General features: G+C 39.7%; 1 protein-coding gene across 13 annotated transcripts in view; it reads right to left on the bottom strand.

The window, feature by feature from the left end:
- The window catches only part of FRY (FRY microtubule binding protein), a 371,144-nt gene that overhangs the window by 67,841 nt on the left and 280,320 nt on the right, over positions 1–22,983 (bottom strand). For all 13 annotated transcript variants that reach the window (XR_006286421.1, XM_043531626.1, XM_043531634.1 and 10 more), the window contains 5 exons: positions 15,352–15,550; positions 12,178–12,299; positions 9,928–10,115; positions 2,743–2,837; positions 65–672 (listed from right to left, as the gene is read on the bottom strand). Coding sequence is in view for 12 of the 13 variants with exons in the window: in XM_043531626.1 (XP_043387561.1) it covers positions 65–672; positions 2,743–2,837; positions 9,928–10,115; positions 12,178–12,299; positions 15,352–15,550 (1,212 nt within the window). In the remaining variant the exon portion in view is untranslated. The remainder of the gene's footprint in view (positions 1–64; positions 673–2,742; positions 2,838–9,927; positions 10,116–12,177; positions 12,300–15,351; positions 15,551–22,983) is intronic.

Genomic DNA, 22,983 nt, shown 5'->3' with positions numbered 1-22,983 from the left:
TTCATATCAAACATAGAAACAATTTCATAATCAAAATGTGAAAGACAGAAAAAATTGGCTTTACCTATAACTTGAGAGGAATCCACCATGGATACTCGTGACACAGGTGTCAGCAAACTGAAGAGCTGTAATGTGAGGTCAGTGGTGGTAAGGGAAGTGAATCCTTTTAGCAACAGCTGCTGCAGCCCCAAGAAATCTGACCACTTTAGCTGTCCTTGTAACTTTTCTAACTTCTCCCTATTTTCAGCTTTATCCAGTGGCAAATAAGCTAGTAGTTTATTCAACAATCGTAAAGCCATTAGATACTCAAATTCAAAATCAGATTCCATCAAAGCTACAGCAACCCAGAAGATGGTGGCCAACAGGTTGGTTGGATTGTTAATATTAGAAGGATCAATGAGGCTGTCTTTTAGAGATGATGAGCTCCTGGTTTTAGAGGAGAGGCCTTGCTGGGTGCATGCCTGAATTCTATCTAGTGTGGCACTGCGTGGTGGATCTGAGGATCTGTCCACAACACCAAACTTTTTGGGTACAGAAAAGCTTCTCTGGTGTCTACTTCGTTCAGCAGTGGCTGTGTTACCACTTACAGCCCCAGGATTCACGTTCAGCTGGCCCGTACTCTTCCGATTTGCAGTCAGTTTAGTGCTTGAAGTTAAGTCTGGTGATGATGAACTAAGCAAAAAAAATAAAATAAAATAAAATAAATAGGAGTTTATTATATCACAAAGCAGCAATGTAGAAAATAAATTAGTACAAATAAAAAGGAAGTAAACCAAGAATTTATCAAAAGATAAATAAACAGTAAAAAAAAAAAAAGTAAACAAACACCACGCCGTCTGTTTTAGTCTCCCACAGATTTCTCCATATAACCTAGAGACCCCAACTGAGAACAGGGCCATATTGTAATAGGCACTGCACAAACACAGAGTAAGAAACAGACTTTGCCCTGAAGAGTTTACAATCTAAATAGACAAGGCAGAAAGTAGGGGGAAGGGAAAACGAGGGGTGAAGTGGTTGCTGAAGGTCATGCTCTGGGTCAGTGGTAGTGCTGGGATTAGCACTCAGGTCTCCTGAATCTCAGTATCCTATCCACTGGACCCGCTGCAGGAGTTATTTGGCATAAGTCACACTTGTAGAATTACTGGCAATTGACCCTGTGGAAGGAGGAGTATTGGCCACCATGGGTGAATGTATGCAGCTAAACCAATGGTTGTAAGCAGAAACTTAGAAATGTTGCGTTATCCCTACCTGTCATGGAGCTATCAGGGCTCCCCTTAGAAGTACTGTCCCTTAGAATCCATGCTGCTACCCTAGCCTCCTTTCAGGGAGGTAGTCTGCACACTGGAGACTTAGCTGGCGTTTCAAAGAGTTACAACTGCCACATGGATTACCACTTGGAATTCCATGCAGTCCTTATTAACTATTTATATTCTAATAGCACCCTCAGTGTTTAGGTATTGTTCAAAGACAACAGTGAGACAAAGTCACTGTTCCAAAAAGCTTATAACCTAACAATTTACAGTTCCAAGGGAAGCTTGCTGTACAGAACAGCTACTTCCCAGCTCCCTCCATTCTTACCTCTGAAATGCTCTACTCACAAAACTGCAAAGCCCCTACTCTGTGGTATTCTCGCAGAAGGGCTTACACAGTCACTAGGGGGAGGAGGGAGGATGGTGTTATCCCCTTCCTTCCACAATTTGGGGCCATTTCTGTTCCATTTTGCTCCCTTCTGAACTGTGTAGTCAAGAGGAACATGTGACTCTTGGTTTGGAATATAAAAGACTATAATATATTGTAACAGCACCACCCCAGGAATTTTACCCACAAACTTTTATGTTGCCGAAAAGTTTTAGAATTTAAGGAGATCTCTCCAGGGACACACCCAGCTCCTACTACTGCTAACGGACACCACAGACAGACATTAGCCTCCCCTTGGTGCACAGATCTGTCACTGGTTGTGCTTTAGAAGGAGAAAGGTTTGCCATCCTCCAACCTTGGAGGGCTCCCAGTGAGTTCAAGGATGCACAGCTGAGAAGGACTGTGCGTGAGAACAAGAGCAGGGGGTGCACACTGTTGAACATCCTCAAACCTGAAAGGAAATCTGTGTGTGGCCTTTTTTCATATTGTGGAACCCCTCTTCATAGGAGGCTCCACAGACATCTGCTTATGGAGGTTGTCAAGGAAGGGGAAACAAAGCAAGTGCAGAGGCATAGGGCCTTTTGAGGACCCCTTGGGACATCTGAGTTCTGAGGACAGAATCCCCTATTTTTTCCACAAAGGCGACAAATCCTGCCCATTCATGCAGTGATTTGGGAAATACTTCATTAGTGGAACCATGAGTTTTCTCACAACAGGGAGTGATCTGTACCCCCATCTGCAATATTCTAAGCAAAGTAAATGTTGTTTCCTATACATCTTTTCAAGACTACGTTAGGTACAAAAACAGAACGTGGAATCCTAATGTTACTTGTTTAAAGAGGACATCAAATGTGCTGTAGATGGCTGAAAGGAAGAAAGAAAAGCTATAACAGGCTAGGAGGGTCCACGAGTTTATCAATATTTATTTCAATAGTTGCCAAATTGGGCTCAGATGCACTCTTAGGCTCGTTTTGTAAATGTATTTTGAGCAAGATCAGTTATACCAAAACCATTTCATGCAATTCTGATTGCAGAACACTGTATTGCTTCATAAGATTTATATGGGAAAAGATTATGTGATTAAGGGAATAGACAGACTCTTACCGAGATAATACGGTCAGGAGATCACAGTTCTTCAAACAATCAGACAGATTATCCACAGTAGCCTCCAAGGTAAGTAGTGCTTCCATTACATAACCCTGTCAAATACATACAGTCAGTGATTTTAGCAAAAACAATCATGAGTAAGTCAGTAACAAATCATTCTGTACTGACGCATCTTATTGAAAACACAACACAATACTAATCGTAGTAAAAAACCCAGAGCCATTACATTGCACATTAAAATATTACTGCACATTTTATTTTCTGTCTCCCTGAATGATCTGTGAAGGAGAGAGTATACTTAAGGAGACCAGTTATCTTATCAGGGGATGATGGATAATACGATGCTGAGCCTTTCGCCTCCATGTCACTGGTTCAAATTCTGCAAAGGCAGTTGTGACAGAATATTATTGTCACCTTGAGGCTATTTGATGATCTATGTGGAATGTGTTGGTGATCTCAGTCCATTTCCTAATGGAAGTTAATAGTGTCAAGATTATAAAAATAACACTAACAAGAATGCTATGGTGGTAGAAATCTCAGGAGAGAAGTCAAAGATTGAGTAGCCATAGAGAACAAACTACTGCTCCATCAATAAAGGGGGACATTTAGGTCAGGGTATGGGTTTGTTGGTTTTGATTTTGTTGCTGTGCTCTAGCAGATAAAGTACCAGATGGGGTACAACAGTGGTGTCTGCTACAACAACCAAACCACAGTAGAGAACAGGCTCCTTAAACACCCATCTATGTCAGGCATAGGGAAAAAATGTTGCATAATCATGGAGGACTTCAGCCTGAGTGACATATGCTGGAGGTTTCAAGCCGCCAGTAATAAAACATCATTGGTATTTCTAAAAATTACTCATAACTATCTGCTAACTCAAAAAAAATTGCATTCTGCATAGAGGAATTCCATAGTAGAACTGATAATGACAGGTGAAATAATCACAGAACTAAAAATCAGTGGCTGGTTAGGTTCAAGTGACCCTGACCCTTAAATTTTTCATGGGTAAGCAAAATAAAGCCCCAACCAGTAATATATATTCTTGTCGCTTTTAAAGAACCAATTTAGCAAAGATAAAAACAATCATGAGTCAAATCAGACGTGAGAAAGAATTCCAACAGAAAATAAGTGAATGATAAATGGGAACTATTTAAGAACATTTTACTAGAAGCACAAAAAGCCACAATCCCACAATTGAGAAAGAAGGCTACACTCGTTAAAGGACCAGCCTGACTCGGGGAGGGGGGGGAATGGAAAAAAGGGAAAGTAGATATCAATGAATATAAGCTAGAAGGTGGGTATGATGTTGCACCCCATAATGCTTTATAGAAATATGCTTATGAGTGTAAATATGACATAACTGGAATGTTTTATGCTAGATATGCCATGTAACATATCTTTGCAAAGGTTATGTTCTCCTGAATGTATTCATCCTATTCATATGCATGTATCATTTTTATATCTGAAGTTATGAGCATTGGCTCTATGCTTGTATTTAAAGTGTTTGCCGTAGGAAGCACATAAGGCAGATTTGGTCAACATAGTGTGAAGGGGTTATTCAAGTAATTAGGATTACTCAGCTGACAATAGACCTTGGGAGACACCAATCCACATCTGAGCTTTCCTGGGAACTTTCAAACTAACATGTAAACAATGGAGTCGGCCTACAAAAAACTGAATCATTCATAGACATGTGACTTGCTAAGGTGACTGCAAAACTCCATCTTATGGAGGGGAGAAGAGAGGGGTTTCCACCCACAAGAGAAAGACTATATAAGCCCCTGGGAACCCCTCCATTTTGTCTTCTGATGGCTCAAGAGATAGCCTCTCCACCCCAAAGAGATGCCTGAAAGAAACTGAAACAAGGAACAGTAACTACGGGAGTGTGAGTGATTGCTGGACCCAGACTAGGAAGGAGTCTAGTCTGTCAAAGAAGTTTACTGGAACATCTCTGAAGGTGAGATTTACCTGCATTTAGTTTCCTACTGTATTAGGCTTAGACTTGTGTGTTTTTGTTTTATTTTGCTTAGTAATTTACTTTGTTCTGTCTGTTATTACTTGGAACCATTTAAATCCTACTTTTTATATTTAATAAAATCACTCTTTACTTATTCATTAACCCAGAGCAAGTATTAATACCTGGGGGAGCAAACAGCTGTGCATATCTATCAGTGTTATACAGCGTAAACAATTTATGAGTTTACCCTGTATAAGATTTATACAGAGTAAAATAGATTTATTTGGGGTTTGGATCCCATTGGAAACTGGGTATCTGGGTGTTGGAGACAGGAGCACTTCTTAAGCTGTTTTCAGTTAAGTCTGCAGCTTTTGGGGGACGTGGTTCAGACCTGGGTCTGTGTCTGTAACAGGCTAGCGTGTCTGGCACAACCAGGCAGGGCACTGAAGTCCCAAGCTGCCAGGGAAAACGGGCTTAGAGGTAGTCTCAGCACATCAGATGGCAGTCCCAAGGGGGTTTCTGTGACCCAACCCGTCACAGTGGGAATGGTAGAATATTGATAAGGGAAACAAAAAGACACAGGAGAAACCAATGGACAACAGAGCTAAGGACTAGAAGAAGTCGTATATTAGAACAAAAGGAATCCAAACACTGGTATTGGTCCATTACTAGATGAAGACGGTAGAATGGTCTATAATAATGCAGAACTGTTAATAAGGCAGAACTATTAAATAAATATTTCTGTTCTGTGTTTGGGAAAAAGCCAGATGATGTAGTTATATCATATGATGATGAAATACTTTTCATTCCAACTGTAAGTAAGAAGGATATTAAAACAGCAGCTAATAAAGATAGGTTTCAGAGTAGCAGCCGTGTTAGTCTGTATCCTCAAAAAGAACAGGAATACTTGTGGCACCTTAGAGACTAAGGTGCCACAAGTATTCCTGTTCTTTTTTCTAATAAAGATAGATATTTTAAAATCAGCAGGTACAGATAATTTTCATCCCAGAATTTTAAGAGAGCTGGGCAAGTACCTCTGTGGACTGTTAATGTTGATTTTCAAGAAGTCTGGGGGAAGTTTCAGAGGACTGGAAAAAAGTTAATGTTACGCTAATATTTAAAAAGAGTGAAGGGATTGACCTGGGTAAATATAGGCTGACATCAATCACGGGCAAAATAATGGAATGGCTGATAAGGGACTCTTATAAAGAATTAAAAGATGATAGTATGATTAATGCCAATTGTCATGGGTTTATAGAAAATAGATCTTGTAAAACTAATTTGATTTTTTTTTGGTGAGATTATAAATTTGATTGATAAAGGTAACAGTGTTCGTTTTTTGTAAGGCATTTGGTATTGCACGACATTTTGATTAAGAAACTAGAACAATACTAATTCAACATGGCACACATTAAATGAATTAAAAACTGGCTAACTGCCAGGTCTCACAAATGTAACTGAAAATGGGGAATCGTCTAGCTGGTGTGTTTCTATTAGGGTCTCACAAGGATCGGTTCATGGCCCTGCAGTATTTAACATTTTTATCAAAGAGCTAGAAGAAAACAAACTCATTACTGATCAAATGTGCAGATTACACAAAGATTGGGACAGTGTTAAATAATGAAGAGGACTGTTTCTGACAGATATTGCAACTTCATGCAGTATCTATTGGGGAACATATTGTATTAAGTATAAATATCACTGTGGGCCATGGATTACGATTATGTTCTACTCCATGGGGGAAGGTTACCACAGCTCCTCCAGGAATTAAAACAGGGCAATTAAGGTGAATCACTCACACTGTAAACACCTCCAGAAAGGTAGCACACTCTAGGGAGGTTCACATATACTGATTCACACTTGGTTTCCAGAGACTGGGAAAACAAAGAATGGGGTTTTGGCTTAAAAAGGCTGCGTTTAAACTGAGTCAGGGACTACTTTCTGAACCCGCAAATGGACAGGATCTTCTGCCCAAGAGCCCCAACCCTTGTGGAAAGATTGGAAAGAATTTGGCCTACAAGAGCCCCGTAAGTCTGAGGGGTGATCTCTAGTAAGTTTTAAGCATAGTAACTTTTATTGTTTTATATGTTTTCTCTGTAATACTTTTGCTTGCTTAGAAAGAGTTGTGTGGTATCTTATAACTGCTGGCAAGACACTGTTCATGGTCCTTGGACAGAAAGAAAAGCACAGGCACTGGCCTTTAGAAAGACTGGCTTGCTGGGCATATCTCAATGTAAGACAGTGAGCTGTGCAGTCTTAAAACCCTGGGCAGGAGGGAGAGTGATGCAGCTCTCTACTGTATTTATTAATACAACATCTCCACCCAAGAGAAATGATGTCTGGGAGCTGGAAACTTTAAGTGGGTGCCCTCGAGGGACCATGCAGGGGCAATACAGATGCAGTTACTCTGAAACTCTGACGCAGGTCGCTGATACAAAGTGATCTGCCTGTGTGGTAAGCTGGATACAAGCAAGCAATATGTGTTTCCATACCCCAAATGCAAAATCATATATCTAGGTTATGATTACCGGAGGAGGAACTCTATTCTGGGAAGCAGTGACCGTGAGAAAGACTTTGGAGTCATTGTGGATAATCAGCTGAACACAAGCACCCAGTATGATGCTGTGGCCAAAAGGGCTCAAGTGATCCTTGGCTGTATAAACAGAGGAATATCAAGTAGAAGTAGAGAGGTTATATTAGTTCTGTATTTGGCCCTGGTGAGACTGCCACTGGAACACTGTATCCAGTTCTGCTGTCCACAATTCAAGAAGGATGTTGATAAATTGGAGAAGGTTCAGAGAAGAGCCATGAGGATGATCAGAGATTGGAAAATATGCCCTACAATGAAAGACTCAAGGAGGTCAATCTTTTTATTTTAGCCAAGAGAAGGTTAAGGGGTGACTTGATCATAGTCTATAAGCACCTACACAGGGAACAGAAATTTGATAATAGAGGGCTCTTCAATCTAGCAGGCAAAGGTATAACAAGATCCAGTGACTGAAAGTTGATGCTAGACAAATTCACACTGGAAATAAGGTGGACATTTTTAACAGGGAGGTTAATTAACTATTGGAATAATTTACCAAGGTCTGTGGTGGATTCCCCATCACTGGAAAATTTACATCAAGAATGGATGTGTTTCTAAAAGATATGCTCTAGTTCAACCACTGTTATTGGACTTGAAGCAGTTATTAATTCAGGGAAGTCCTATGACCTATTTTATGCAGGAGGTCAGACTAGATGATCATCATGGTCCCATCTGATCTTAAAATCTATGGATTTATTAATCTATTTTTATTCCTTTTCATACATTTCCTTGGTGTTTGCTCTATCTTTCATTTTTCTCTCTTATCTTCCACTCCCTAGAAGAATGCATGCTGCTTGAAGGGGTGGTGGCACATATCCATGAGTGGTTCCATGGTGCGAGTCTGCATGGTTTTCTCATGGATGGGCTGGCTGGCACAGAGAAGAGACTCTTGGCCAGCAGCCTCCAGGCCAGTACATGAGTATTCTTGCAGCCCGATTTATTTCTGGTGGGGAAGAGTAACAAGATGTTCCCCTGCCACTTTGCCTGCAGCTAAGGTTGCCAACTTTTTAATCATACAAAACTGAGCACCCTTGCCCTGCCCTGCCCCCTGGCCTGAAGCCCCAACCCTACTGACTCCATTCCCCCCTCCCTCCGTCGCTGGCTCTCCCCATCCTCACTCACTGTCACTGGGTTGGGGCAGAGGCTTGGGGTGTGGGAGGGGTAAGGGCTCCGGCTGGGGGTGCGGGCTCTGGGGTGGGACTGGGGATGAGGGGTTTGGAGTGCAGGCTGGGACCCAGGGCTGGGGCAGGGGGTTGGGGTGTGGGAGGAGGTGTGGGGTACTGGCTCTGGGAGGAAGTTTGGGAGTGAGAGGGGGCCCAAGGCAGGGGCAGGTGGTTGGGGTGTGGGAAGGGGTGAGGGGTGTGAGCTCTGGGAAGGAGTTTGGGTGAGGGTGAGGGCTCAGGGCTGGGACAGGGGGATGGAGTGCAGGAGGGGGTTCAGGGTGCACGCTCTGGCTGGGCGGTGCTTACCTCAGGTGGCTCCTAGAAGCAGCCAGCATGTCCAGCTCCTAGGTGGAGGGGCTGGGGGCTCTGCACACTGCCTATGCCTACATGTGCCGCACCCACAGCTCCCACTGGCCATAGTTCACGGCCAATGGGAGCTGCGGAGCTAGCGCTCAAGGCAGGGGCAGCGCGCGGAGCCACGTGGCTGCCCCTGCGCCTAGGAGCCAGACATGCCAGCTGCTTCTGGGAGCCAGGACAGGCAGGGATCCTGCCTTAGCCCCGTTGACTGGACTTATAGCGGCCCAGTCAGTGGTGCTGACCAGAGCAGCCAGGGTCCCTTTTCGACCAGGCGCTCTGGTTGAAAACCGGATGCCTGGCAACCCTACCTGCAGCCAGGAGAAACTTTTGCAGCAGGGAGCAGGTCAGATTCAGGGTCATGCAGCTTTCCCATATCTATTACTACTTATAATCCCTTGTCCAGTCCACCTCTCAGGTTAACACTACACCATGGTTTGTTTTCAAACTGGATCAGCTGCATTGTAATGGTGTGAGCTTGTTAAAACAGTATGTTCTTTCTACTGTTAATTTATTCTTCTTAAAAAGAGAGGGCCAAAGCAGTTTGTTTTTAATTTTATTTTTACTCTCCATTGCTCATAGTACTCTTTATCTATATTAAAAATCCTTAATGATTTAATCTTTTAGCATATGGCAAATAAAAATACTACCAACTCATCCAGTGGGCCAAAAGCCGCAGACCTTAATCAAGCAACATTCCTAATTGCTTTGAAGTTGAATATTGCTCAGTAAAGGACAATGGAATTTGGCCCAGTGTTTGCAATTTAACTGCTTTTGGAAAGGCAGCAGCGGAAGCTGAAAGTGCTGTTTCTGTGAACCCCACTACAGTTGGCTATTTACAATTTTTAAAATCTCACAATGGGGTGATACATTTTGAAACAAATTAGACTTTTCTTTTTCAGGGCTCAGACAATAACAGTTAGATCAGGACTTTGACAGCATTTTTGTAATTTCTGAAATTGTGATGAGAACACAGTTTTTGTTTTCTAAGGTCACATTCTCACTTGCATCATAGTTTCCAAGTTTATTTCACCCTTTACATTAAAATGAAACAAACAATACTGAACATATGCAGCATTGTGAAACATTGTCAGGAATACAGCACTGTCACACATGTGTACCTGAATCTCATCTCCATGTTCTCCTATAACTTCCACCAATCTTGACAGAAGGTCAGACAATGCATGTGCAGAAAGAGGTTGCTTTAGCGCCCTGAATATCTGGAAAGATCGACCTGCATAATGTCTTGAAGAGCTTGCAAGAGCTGTTTGTAAAGCAACTTCACTCAGATGCTGCTCCAAATGAAAACCTAAGCAGCAAAATAATAGTATGTTGATATTTAAAATCTAACAAAGCAGATGTTACTGCAGGAGACAAAGTTACTTTATAGTTGAAACCCTGAGCGGACCAATTCCCTAGCATTTCAAAAAGTTTTGGCCATTTTTTAAGGTATATTAATTTATGAAAGAACCACTAGAACCTTCTTTACAAATAAGTGAACAATTCCTATTACTGGACAATACAGTATATAACATTGGCAGCATGGTCTAGTTATAATGAGTAGAGCTGCATGGGAATTTGGAGTTGTGTGATTTCAAAATTTCTTCCATTCCAGAACAGAACAAAACCAAAAGATTTCAAAATTTCCCATGAATTGAAATTCTGGAAAAATAGTAATTTGGGATCAATTGAAATGTTTCATTTTGACAAAATCTAAATGATTAGTTCCAATTTTTACTTTTTCATTTTATATTATATTTCATAATATAAAAAATTGGGGTGGGGGGAGTTGTTTTGAAAGAGAAAATTGAAACATTCCATTCCAAAAAGGTCAAAACTTTCCCTTAGTGAAATGCTTTTTCTCAGGGTTTTTTTTCTATGAATTTTTCTCAAAGGCAACGTGTTTCTGCAAAAACGTTTTGCTCTCAACAAATGAACATTTCCAAACAGCTTTACTAATGAACACATTCTAATTGTGGCCACTGACTCACTGTGTGGCCATGGCAAATCACCTAACCTGTAAGCTCCTGGGGAAAGGAACTGTTTGTTTGTTCTGTGTTTGTATAGCACCTAGCGCAATGGAGCCCTGGTCCATGATTTGGGCTCGAAGGCGCTACGGTAATGTAAATAACAACAACAATAATAATAATTTCAGTGTTTTCAGCTGTAAAATGGGAATATCAGTTCTTATCTCCTTCATAGGGTTGTTTTGAGGATTAGCTACTTAATATTCATACTGTGCCTAGAAGATGTACAATTGCATATAAATATGCTATATAAATACTTTGCTAAATGCAAGCACTGTAGCCCTGATTAGGGAAAGCAGTTAAGCACATGCCTAAGTACTTTTCTGAATTCAGGCCTTAGGCCCTGATCCAAAGCCCACTGGAAATCAGGAGTCTTTCCATTAACTTCAATGGGGTTTGGTTCAGGTCCTAATTGCACACTATGTTGCTCTCTGCCCTACTAATAACAAGTGAGTTTTTATTACTTTTCAAAATACTGTTTAGTGTTACTAGTTTACTATGAAATCCCATAATAAATCATTAAAAATAAACTATAATTGTCAAATTAAATGAACAAAGAACATTTTGCCTGTTGGGAAGATTATTTAATATCGCCAGTCTATTTTACAAATAAGAGGTGGAGTTTTTCCCTTTTTTATCAAATAGAACAATCAAAATCAACCATCAGTGATGGTTTAGAAGAATCGATTGTACTGTAGCTGCATGCTAAAACAATCTATGATGCTATTTTTCTAGTAAGTACATAATATATGTCCTATATAGGATACAAAATGCTTCAGCATATGGATCTAATGAAAGAAAGATCACAGGATAAAAGTTTACTGTGGGCTAAATAAACTAAAGAAGAATATATACTTTTCACTGATCAAATGGAGCAGTCTGTAGTAATCTCTTCAGGAATACAATAAAATTAAATGACAAGAGCATTAAAAGAATATGATCTTTAACTTCCTACAAAAGGAAACAAAGTTATTTGAAATTAATTTGAAAGTGTTTATTTGCACCAAACATATCTGAATCCAATTAAAGTCACATAGTGTAATCAGAGTATATGAAAAGAATAACTTGAAACAAATTACGAAAACAAAATTGCTTTAAAACTTTTAATCCTCGCACATAAAATACTGCAAGAAAGAAGATGTCTTGAACAAAGAATAAAGAATCATTATGAAATTATTATTTTCACAAAACAGAGGGCACTGTTGCACAAGCAAGCTCCTGTAGCAGCCATTCAGGAGCAAAGAAACTGGCATTAAAAGGTAAGTTCTCTAAGCAAACAATAGGGACTTGTCCACTAGACGGGGGTTTTAACTAAGGTACAATCATGGAAAAAAGTTTCAGTACCTGACTTGGAATCTTTAAATACAGACACAACATGTCTCAGAAAATTAGTAAGTTGATCAGCACTCTTTGTATTCTGATTCTTGGGTGTGATATCTTCATGGCACCAGAGTGGACCAAATGCCCTTAAAGAGAAGAAAAATGTAGCAAAATGTGTAAGTATTTCTTTGAAGTAGTTGAAATAAATGTAAGTAATTTTAAAAATTATTATACTGTACATCCAAAAAGAGACAGACAGAACTACTTGCTGGAAAACATGATTGAACGTAAATCTATGAACAATACAACTACTGCTACACTTCAGCTTTACAAAGATTTCCAATTTAAAATGAACTACTGGCATAACATTATAAATGACTGATCATTTCAGGGCACTGCTCTACTTTCCATTTTCTAAATGTAAGGCCATCTTTTACACTGGGCAATTTTACAAAAAAATAAAATAAAATGAACAAAACCCCACTGGTGCTACCTACCACTATGGGAATCATAGTATAGACAATGCTCAGGTAGCTTCTGGTGTTTTTAGTACTGCTGAAAAGAGGTTAAAAAAAAAGGTCTATCCACAAGACTTTGGTCTACATTAAGTTTCCTACTGGTGATAAAAATAGTGGGCATTTTTTCTGGTAAATTCCTTAGTGTAGAGAAGGCTTAGCAGTGTTAATCTTGACAGCTACAACTCTTGCTGAAGGCCTACTCAGCATTAAACAAACAAGTTGTGAAACTGACAGACGCAGACAAAGAGATTGATGAAAGCTTGAACATGCTATCTTGTTTTATGTTTCGCTTGTAAATTCCTTGTTGAAGGGACCATCTTTTTGTTCTATGTCCGGTACCTAATATGTTGGGATCCTGGTCTATGACTGGGGTCCCTATGCACTACCATAATACAAATAAATATCAAATTAAGGAATAATTTTCAGTTTAAAAGCACAGTTACTATTGAATACATAACTGGATTTAATCAGACATTTGATTGGTAAAGTTCAATTTATATTACAACTTGAAGACAATCTTATTACTGACATAATTACACAGCATTACTTAATGCATCTACTGTGTCAGGTTGAACAATACTATGTATCAAACACAAATAAAACTAAAAATGTAGTGTAGTTGTTGCAAATAATGTGGGTAATGCGAATTTGCAAGAATTTTTAAGGCAAACCTAGGATTTCCCGCTTTTGTCCTCATGCAGGCAAAATTTCCATTAAATTCAATAGAAGTTTTGCATGAATCAGGATTTTACCATTAAGCCTGGCCTTCACACAGTTTTTACACTAGTACAGCTATTTTGGTTAGGGATGTGATTTATTACCAAAATAGTTAAAGTGGTACAGCCCTGAGTGTGGTATACATGAGTAAGCTATACCTATATAAGTATGCAGTGTTATTGTAGCTATGTCGGTCCCAGGATATTAGAGAGACAAGGTGGGTGAGGTAATATCTTTTACTGGACTGACTTCTGTCGGGAGAGAAACAAGCTTTCAAGCTTACACAGAGCTCTTCCTTGGGTCTCTGAAGATATTACATCACCCACCTTATCTCTCTAAACACCAGTATAAACACATTAACAACAGTGTAACTGTATCCACCCTAGGGAAGTTGTACTGTTTTAAATATACTGGTATAATTATAATGGTACAGCTTTTATGTGTAGACAAGGTCCTTAGGCACGGTGAGTGTTCTGCAAAAGTAGACTTCTCAAGTGTGCCTAGGGCAACTATAGGGTCCAACTCTGGGCCAATCACCTTCTGCGCGAACAGGGGTATGTGTTAATGCTGCAAGAACAGAGTTAACTTGGGCTGTATTCTGGTTAGCCCAGGAGGGTTTGAACAAAACCCACCCAGCTGCTCCTACAAACTTGTGCCAGGGCCATGATTAATCCCCATGAGGAGAAGTATGTAGGGAATTGAAGGACTACCAAGTAAAAATTCATAAACAGCCTCTGACCCAGCTCTGCAGTGCTCCCTCTGTAGCTCCAGTCATATCGGATCTGCATAGTGTGGACATTAAAGATTTCAAAAGATGTTGCCAACATTGTTCCTAAGGTCTTATTCCTGGCTGCAACCCCTTGGGTGTAAATTTCTTAGCAGCACAAGGCCTGAATTGAATTAATTGGATGCACACTACAGGGTGTGTGGCTGAACAGGATTTTTGTTCTCATTTTTCCTGCCTATCTCCTGACTTCTCAAGATTAAAGAAAGTCAGTGGAATTGTCAACAACTAAGTACGGAGAAGAAAAATAGGTTGAAAGAGAACTTGCCTCATATTGAAAAGACACCCATCTGTGCTAGATTTGTTACTTATTCAAAATGCTAAGTGCAAATATCAAAAAACCCCACCAGAGGACTAATACCCCAAAAAGCCTTTGATTATGCTGTAATGAATGGGATGTTTTCCTTGGTGAAATTCTGGTTAACTGTGATTAGAAAGACTTTCCAAAACTATTTCCTTTAAAAAAAATCAGGTAAGATGTGAGAAAGAAACATTATTCCAAATACAAGTTCACCAAGGAGACAGTAATATTATCAGTTTAGAAAATTAACTAAGTTAAATAAAATGAGTTTTAAGTCCTAACAAAATCATGTATTACTCTGGATTTTGCTAGTTTATAATGATTACATGTCACTTACAGCCTTTCGCGCCTAATGCCAGCTCTTCTTTTGCTGTCAGTTAAGAACTACACTTCTGGATGGAAAAATAAAATGCAGTCACTCTTTAGCTGCTCTTCAGCTGGCTAGACTTAGGCTTCCAGACACTTTGCTGGGGCAGGGTAAAGGGGTCTTAATGTAAATGAGGAGCAGGCCCTAAATTTTTCAACAGAACAAGCCTAGGATGTGCCAGCCCTATTCAGTAATTAAAGCTAGGCTCACTGTGGCCCCTCACAACTGCTGTCTCCTTTATAGCAATAAAATTGTCCTATTTCATGAGTTCTGTCTTGAGCATAATATTATAGGATACTGAACAATTTATTCTGGTCAGGCAGCATTTTTTGCAGTGTTCCTGACACTGTAATGCTTTTAAATACATCTTCACATTTACAAGTTTATTATTACTGTATGTTCACCTCAAACATTTTCATCTGTGTCCTTTTAAAGTTATTATAGATAATTTTACAGAAGACGAATCTTTTTCAAGTGTAACCCACAGTAACCTCTCCTTTATCTTGATTACCTGGTAGTTAGAAATTCAATTAATTTGTTTGCCTTTTCATCTGTTTCAGCAGCTGTGTCCATGTCCTCCACCTCTTGGGTAATCTGTGGGAGATTTCCACTGCTGCCTCCTAGACTGATACTCGAGGAGGTAGAGCTGGAGCTTAAACCAGAATCTGGCACTGGTGATGACTGGTACTCCCGTAGAAAGTCAAAACCACCTGGCAGCAGCAGAGGAGAAGATAAAGATGGAATGCACCACTTACGTCAGCATTTCAGATGAACGAATAGGACAAACACCTCTTTTAAAAAGTAAGCTGCTGAAAACTTTCACTTGGAAGCAGAAAATATAAGCAAAATGCAAAAACCTACAGCAAGAGTGGAAAACTGGTGATCTTACACTTTCATATCTTCAGAATGCAATAAAAAAATGACTAATACAAAAGTCAAAAAATTTCTGCACTATAGGTATTGTATCTGTAAAATAAATGTTTCACAGGTTACATTCAGAAGTAACATCTTTTTGTAAACTGTATTACATTTAAATAACATTAGAATATGTCTACAATCAGGCTAAACCAAGGCAAAAGTCTAGTTCATTAATCCAGGCTGGTCTGATGTTGAATAAGATTTGCAAGAAATGTAAGATGGGGTCTTAAGTTCATAACACAGAGTGAAGTAGGTGATATTATCCTCATTCATTCTCATTTAACCCTCCTTTGCGGGTTAACTGCCTACTTCACCTGGAATGGTCTCTTACAGCATCTTAACTCCTTGTGCTAAACAGTTTGCTCCACCTTGTGTTTAGCTCTGACACTCTGAGGCCTTGTCTACACTGACAATTTACGGCACTGCAACTTTCTCGCTTTAGTGTTGCCAGGGTATACTAGCCCTGAGTGCTTCTCCCAGACCTGAAGAAGAGCTCTCTGTAAGCTCCGAAAGCTTGTCTCGTTCACTAACAGAAGTTGGTCCAATGAAGGTATTACCTCATTCACCTTGTCTCTCAAAGAGTCAGTTTCAGAGATCAAATTAGAAGCCAGGTGTCTTCATTTTAGATTCTATGTTCTAGCTTCTGCACCATATAGCATACTGGCTGTATCCGAATTGCTTTCCTCATACAAACAGCAACTCCTCAACATTAGCTGATTAAAAAGCATTTTAACTCAAAAGGGAGTTCTACTCAGTTCACCCTGGCCACAAAAGAGGCCTTGACATGGGATATCAAAGGTGGGAAAACCCATGTGAATCTTAGGGGAAAATGAAAATGTAATTTAAATGTAATAGTTTATTGTATAGGTTTAACAGTTTGTGAACATACAACAGAAAGAAGGATTTTCACACAGTTTGGGAAGGAAATATGTTTTTCACTGCTGTTGAAGGTAAATAATGGGCATATAAATCATTTGATTTAATATGTTTGTCCTGAATTACGATAAAGTTTTGCAATGAAATATCTGAAACATTTAAGTGGAATAAATAATCCTGAATTAAGCAAAAAATGTTGTTTACCATTACTATCAGCATTCTCCTAAAGGTCTCTGATAAAAAAAATGAAAGCCATCAATCTTCATTTGTTCTGGCCATGCACCAAAGCAACTGATTGAAGGTCAAAAGATTAAAGTTCTAAAGTAATTTTCTTTAAGCTTCTACTGCTCATGAAGTTATGCACTATTCAAATTTCATAAGTAGGGTTAAAAACAGCCTTAATTTTAATAAGAACAATTTTTGAGTGAGAATTTTAATCTATGTTATTGCTCTTTTTTAAAAAACAATCATGTCCGTGACCTTTTTAAACTGTGTGATTGTTCCCTTCAGAATACTGAATAAGAATCCATGGACTGTGTGCCCAGGGCAGAGGGCAGCATGACCTTTGGATTGTTATGCTGCATTGCACATTCAATAGATTATTTTCTGCCTCCTTTCCCCATCATGTCTATTTTTATTTTAGGCAAAAAATCCTATAGTGATTAGTGATAGATAAACTTCAAAAGATTCAGATAAGTATCCAAATTATGGAGACAAAGTACCTGAAACTTGTCCAAAAACTTGCAGAGCTTTGTTTCTCTTTTCCATGGTAGCATTTTCTGAAATGCTTCCAGTTCCACGCACAGGGCCAGTTAGACAGGCAGAACTGCAGGGTCTCAATGCGTGGATGAGACGATGGTGTAGGGAGGAGGAGTTTAGATTTATTAGGAGCTGGGGAAACTTTTGGGAAAGGGGGAGCCTATACAGGAAGGATGGGCTCCACCTAAACCAAACTGCTGGCACTTAAAATTAAAAAGGTTGCAGAGCAGTTTTTAAACTAAGGGCCGGGGGAAAGCTGACAGATGTGGGGGAGCACGTGGTTCGGACATCGCTTAGGGGAGGATCTATAAATGGAGATTCCCTATGTCCTAATAAGGAGGAGAGGATGGAAGATGATAAAATACAGGTAGAATCTGATGAGAAACAGTCAAAAGAAAAAAAGTCCCATTCAATGACATCATGTAATGGCAGACAGCTAAAAAGCGACAAGTTTTTAAAGTGCTTAAATACCAATGCTAGAAGTCTAAATAATAAGATGGGCAAACTAGAGTGCCTCATATTAAATGAGGATATTGATATAACAGGCATCACAGAAACTTGGTGGAATGAGGATAATCAATGGGACATAGTAATACCAGCGTACAAAATATATTGGAAGGACAGAACAGGTCGTGCTGGTGGGGGAGTTACACTATATGTGAAAGAGAGCGTAGAATCAAATGAAGTAAAAATCTTAAATGAATGAAACAGTACCACAGAATCTCTATGGATAGTAATTCAATGCTTGAATAATAAGAATATGGCAGTAGGGATATACTACCGAGCACCTGACCAGGATGGTGATAATGACTGTGAAATACTCAAAGAGATTAGAGAAGCTATTAAAATAAAAAAAAACTCAATAATAATGGGGGATTTCAACTTTTCCCATATTGACTGGGTGCATATCACCTCAGGAAGGGATGCAGAGATAAAGTTTCTTGACACCTTAAATGACTGCTTCTTGGAGCAGCTAATCCTGGAACCCACAAGAGGAGAGGCAATTCTTGATTTAGTCCAAAGTGGAGCACAGGATCAGATTCAAGAGGTGAATATAGCTGGACCGGTTGGTAACAGTGACCATAATATAATTAAATTTAACATCCCTGTGGTGGGAAAAACACCACAGAGGCCCAACACTGTAGCATTTAATTTCAGAAAGGGGAACTACACAAAAATGAGGTTAGTTAAACAGAAATTAAAAGGTACAGCGCCAAAAGTAAAATTCCTGAAAGCTGCATGGAAACTTTTTAAAGACACTATAATAGAGGTTCAACTTAAATGTATACCCCCAAATTAAAAAACATAGTAAGAGAACCAAACAAGAGTGACCATGGCTAAACAATAAAGTAAAAGAAGCAATGAGAAGCAAAAAGGCTCCTTTAAAAAGTGGAAGTTAAATCCTAATGAGGAAAATAGAAAGGAGCATAAACTCGGGCAAACGAAGTGTAGAAATATAATTAGGAAGGCCAAAAAAGAATTTGAAGAACAGCTAACCAAATACTCAAAAAGTAATAGCAAAATTTATTTTAAGTACATCAGAAGCAGGAAGCCTGCTAAACAACCAGTGGGGCCACTGGACGATCGAGATGCTAAAGGAGCACTCAAAGACTATAAGGCCATTGCAGAGAAACTAAATGAATTCTTTGCATCGGTCTTCATGGTTGAGGATGTGAGGAAGATTCCCAACCTGAGCCATTCTTTTTAGATGACAAATCTGAGGAACTGTCCAGGATTGAGGCGTCATTAGAGAAGGTTTTGGAACAAATTGATAAACTAAACAGTCGTAAGTCACCAGGACCAGATGGTATTCACCAAAGAGTTCTGAAGGAACTCAAATGTGAAGTTGCAGGACTACTAACTGTCGTCCATAACCTATCATTTAAATCAGCATCTGTATCAAACGACTGGAGGATAGTTAACGTGACACCAATTTTTAAAAAGGGCTCCCGAAGTGACCCCAGCAATTATAGGCCGGTAAGCCTGACTTCAGTACCGGGCAAACTGAAACTATAGTAAGGAACAAAATTGTCAGACACATAGAGGAACATAATTTGTTGGGGAAGAGTCAACATGGTTTTTGTAAATGGAAATCATGCCTCACCAATCTACTAGAATTCTTTGAGGGGGTCAACAAGCATGTGGACAAGGGGGATCCAGTGGATATAGTGTATTTAGATTTTCAGAAAGCCTTTGACAAGGTCCCTCACCGAAGGCTCTTAAGAAAAGTAAGCAGTCATGGGGTAAGAGGGAAGGTCCTCTGCGGGATCAGTAACTGGTTAAAAGATAGGAAACAGAGGGCAGGAATAAATGGTCAGTTTTCAGAATGGAGAGAGGTAAATAGTGGTGTCCCCCATGGGTCTGTACTGGGACCAGTCCTATTTAACATATTCATAAATAATCTGGAAAAAGGGGTAAACAGTGATGTGGCAAAATTTGCAGATATGCAAAACTACTCAAGATAGTTAAGTCCCAGGCAGACTGTGAAGAGCTACAACAGAATCTCTCAAAACTGGGTGACTGGGCAACAAAATGGCAGATGAAATTCCATGTTGATAAATGTAAAGTAGTTCACATTGGAAAACATAATCCCAACAATACATATAAAATGATGGGGTCTAAATTAGCTGTTAACACTCATGAAAGAGATCTTGGAGTCACTGTGGATAGTTCTCTGAAAACATCCACTCAATGTGCAGCGGCAGTCAAAAAAGCAAACAGAATGTTGGGAATCATTAAGAAAGGGATAGCTAATAAGACAGAAAATAACATATTGCCTCTACATAAATCCATGGTACTCCCACATCTTGAATACTGTGTGCAGATATGGTCGCCCCATCTCAAAAAAGATATATTGGACTTGGAAAATGTTCAGAAAAGGGCAACAAAAATGATTAGGGGTATGGAATGGCTGTCGTATGAGGAGAGATTAATAAGACTGGGACTTTTCAACTTGGAAAAGAGACGATTAATGGGGGGTATGATTGAGGTCTATAAAATCATGACTGGTATGGAGAAAGTAAATAAGGCAGTGTTATTTACTCCTTCTCAAAACACAAGAACTAGGGGCCACCAAATGAAATTAATAGGTAGCAGGTTTAAAACAAACAAAAGGAAGTATTTTTTCACACAACGCATAGTCAATCTGTGGAACTCCTTGCCAGAGGATGTTGTGAAGGCCAAGACTATAACAGGGTTCAAAAAAGAACTAGATAAATTCATGGAGGATAGGTCCATGAATGGCTTTTAGCCAGGATGGGCAGGGATGGAGTCCCTAGCCTCTGTTCGCCAGAAGCTGGGAATGGGTAACAAGGGATGGATCACTTGATGATTACCTGTTCTGTTCATTCCCTCTGGGGCACCTGGCATTGACCACTGTTGGAAAACAGGATACTGGGCTAGATGGACCTTTGGCCTGACCCAGTATGGCCGTTCTTATGTTCTCACCAATCCTTGCTGACTAGAATTATGGAAGCTAATGTCCGTACCCAAAGAAAGATTCAGTCCAGTCTATTCCCAAAGAAAGACTGCTCCTCAAAATGAATTTTCTAGTCTCCTGCCCAGTCTAATTTTAAATGTACCAAACAAGGAGGTTTCTACCATTTCCCATGGGAGACTATTACACAGCCTAGTGCATCTCACATTGAATACGTTTTTTGCTATTCAGCTTTACGATCCCCTTTCTTAATTTTATCTCTTTCACCACCCTAAATAATACTTCTCTATCCTTGCTGTTTACCTTTCAAATACATGTATTCTGATCTCCCAGCTTTATTGTTGTTTGGCCAAGTATAAATATTTATCACTGTTAATATTTTTATCATAAATCAATCTCTCCATCTTCCTGACTGATGTTCTTTGAACTAGCCCCCAGATCTGTTACTATCTTTCTGGTAACAAAGTGCCCAGAATTAAATTTGATATTCCAGATATGGTGTTACCAGAGCCATACAGAAGACAGACTTTTATCTTCCTGTCAGTGACTTGATGCCTTTGTGTACATGGCCCAAAACTGCACTGGCCTTTCTTCTGCCACATCTCATTGTAAACTCACTTCTAATCTCTTGTCAAAGATTAGCAGGACCAATATGTATAACTGCTCCACCACTTCCCAAGCCCTCACTTGCAGAGTCCAAAAGGGCATCAGTTCTCTCCTCCCCATTATTCAATGTCTATATCAAGACATTGGAAGACCTTTTGAGACAACATAGACTGAGGCACTTGCAATATGCAGATAACACCCTCTATCTCGTTTATATCAAATGTACATGGCACTATCTCCCAGGTTGCTTAATGACTAGTTGAAATCAGCACCTGGATGACATGCAGATGGCTAGAGCTGAGCTCAGGCAGCACTGAGGTAGGAGGTGGGACGTGTAAAGAACATACCTTTTCCATAACATTGAGAACTTCTGCCCTAAGAATGTTAAGTTGGTTTCCAGCCTTGAGGTCCTTTTGGACTCCTCAATGCTTCTGGCAAGTACAAATAGTTAGGCAAAAAAATACCCATTTCCATCTTCAACTGGCCAGAGGATTGCTCTCCAAACACACTGTGGAGGAATCAGGCTGTCCTCCAAAAGGACGATGTAAACCTGTACAGTGAGAAACTCAAGGACAGCTCAGGGAATCTATGAGGTACAATCCCTGCATTCAAGCTACTCCTGGATTGATGCACTTCTGGATTGACCTTAATCAGGGCTGTGCCCCATAGGCATAATTCGCCCCTCAATACACTGTATTTACTGCCTTCTCTTCACCCATTAGTTCTGTAGTCCCAGGAAAAAAGCAATTTATCATCTCTTTTTTGTTTCTAAACTCGCGCTGCTTTATTGCTCTTGATTCTGTTACCATCTAAGAGTTTCAAGATTCTCTCTCTTCACATGCATTCTGCTATTTTACTAGAGCCAGAAGTGACACTTATGCCAAGATCATTCCTCTTTCCTTCTCCCTTCCTCCTTCTACCACAATCATAATTTTCTTTTTTCTTTGACTGTATTCAGCCTTCTTCCTGAACCCCAATCTTATCTCCACAATTCTAAACAGGCGCTGTGACTCCCACAACTCCCAACTGGCTCCTTATATTTGGTATCATGTCACAACAGTCTAAAATCTGTCCAGCTACTTTCATCAAGCTTTGCCCCCACCCAACCCCATAAAAGTCCTTGAATTTGCAAAAAGTTAGCAGAGCAGCCAGCCTATCAGTGATTGACAGACCTGCTGAAACCAGAAATGGATTTCAGCCGAGGGAGGAAGTGTGTTCATGGTCAGTAAGAGATAGGTGGTGTTGGAGGGAGTACTTCATATTGGAGCTCTACTGAACTGAAGGAAAGGTTTAATTGGAACTTTGAGGTGGATATATCATTCCTAACCATGTTAATTCCTTTGCTTTTCTTGTTTTTATGCTGCAACCATATATTATTTATTTAGGTTAAAGTTCCATTTCTAATGAATTCTGTGTCTCAGTGTGTTATGGCTTGTCTACACAGTGGGGTAATGCACATTATGAGGATGTGATTTCTAACCTTTTTCACATTAATAGGTCCATACAGATCCAGCTGGTGTACACGAAAGGTTTCCTAGTGCACTTTAA

This window comes from Chelonia mydas, chromosome 1, assembly GCF_015237465.2.
Source record: "Chelonia mydas isolate rCheMyd1 chromosome 1, rCheMyd1.pri.v2, whole genome shotgun sequence".
NCBI classification, from domain to species: domain Eukaryota; kingdom Metazoa; phylum Chordata; order Testudines; family Cheloniidae; genus Chelonia; species Chelonia mydas.
The sequence above is the reverse complement of the archived record's forward strand: the minus strand, read 5'-3'. Positions and strand labels throughout refer to the sequence as shown.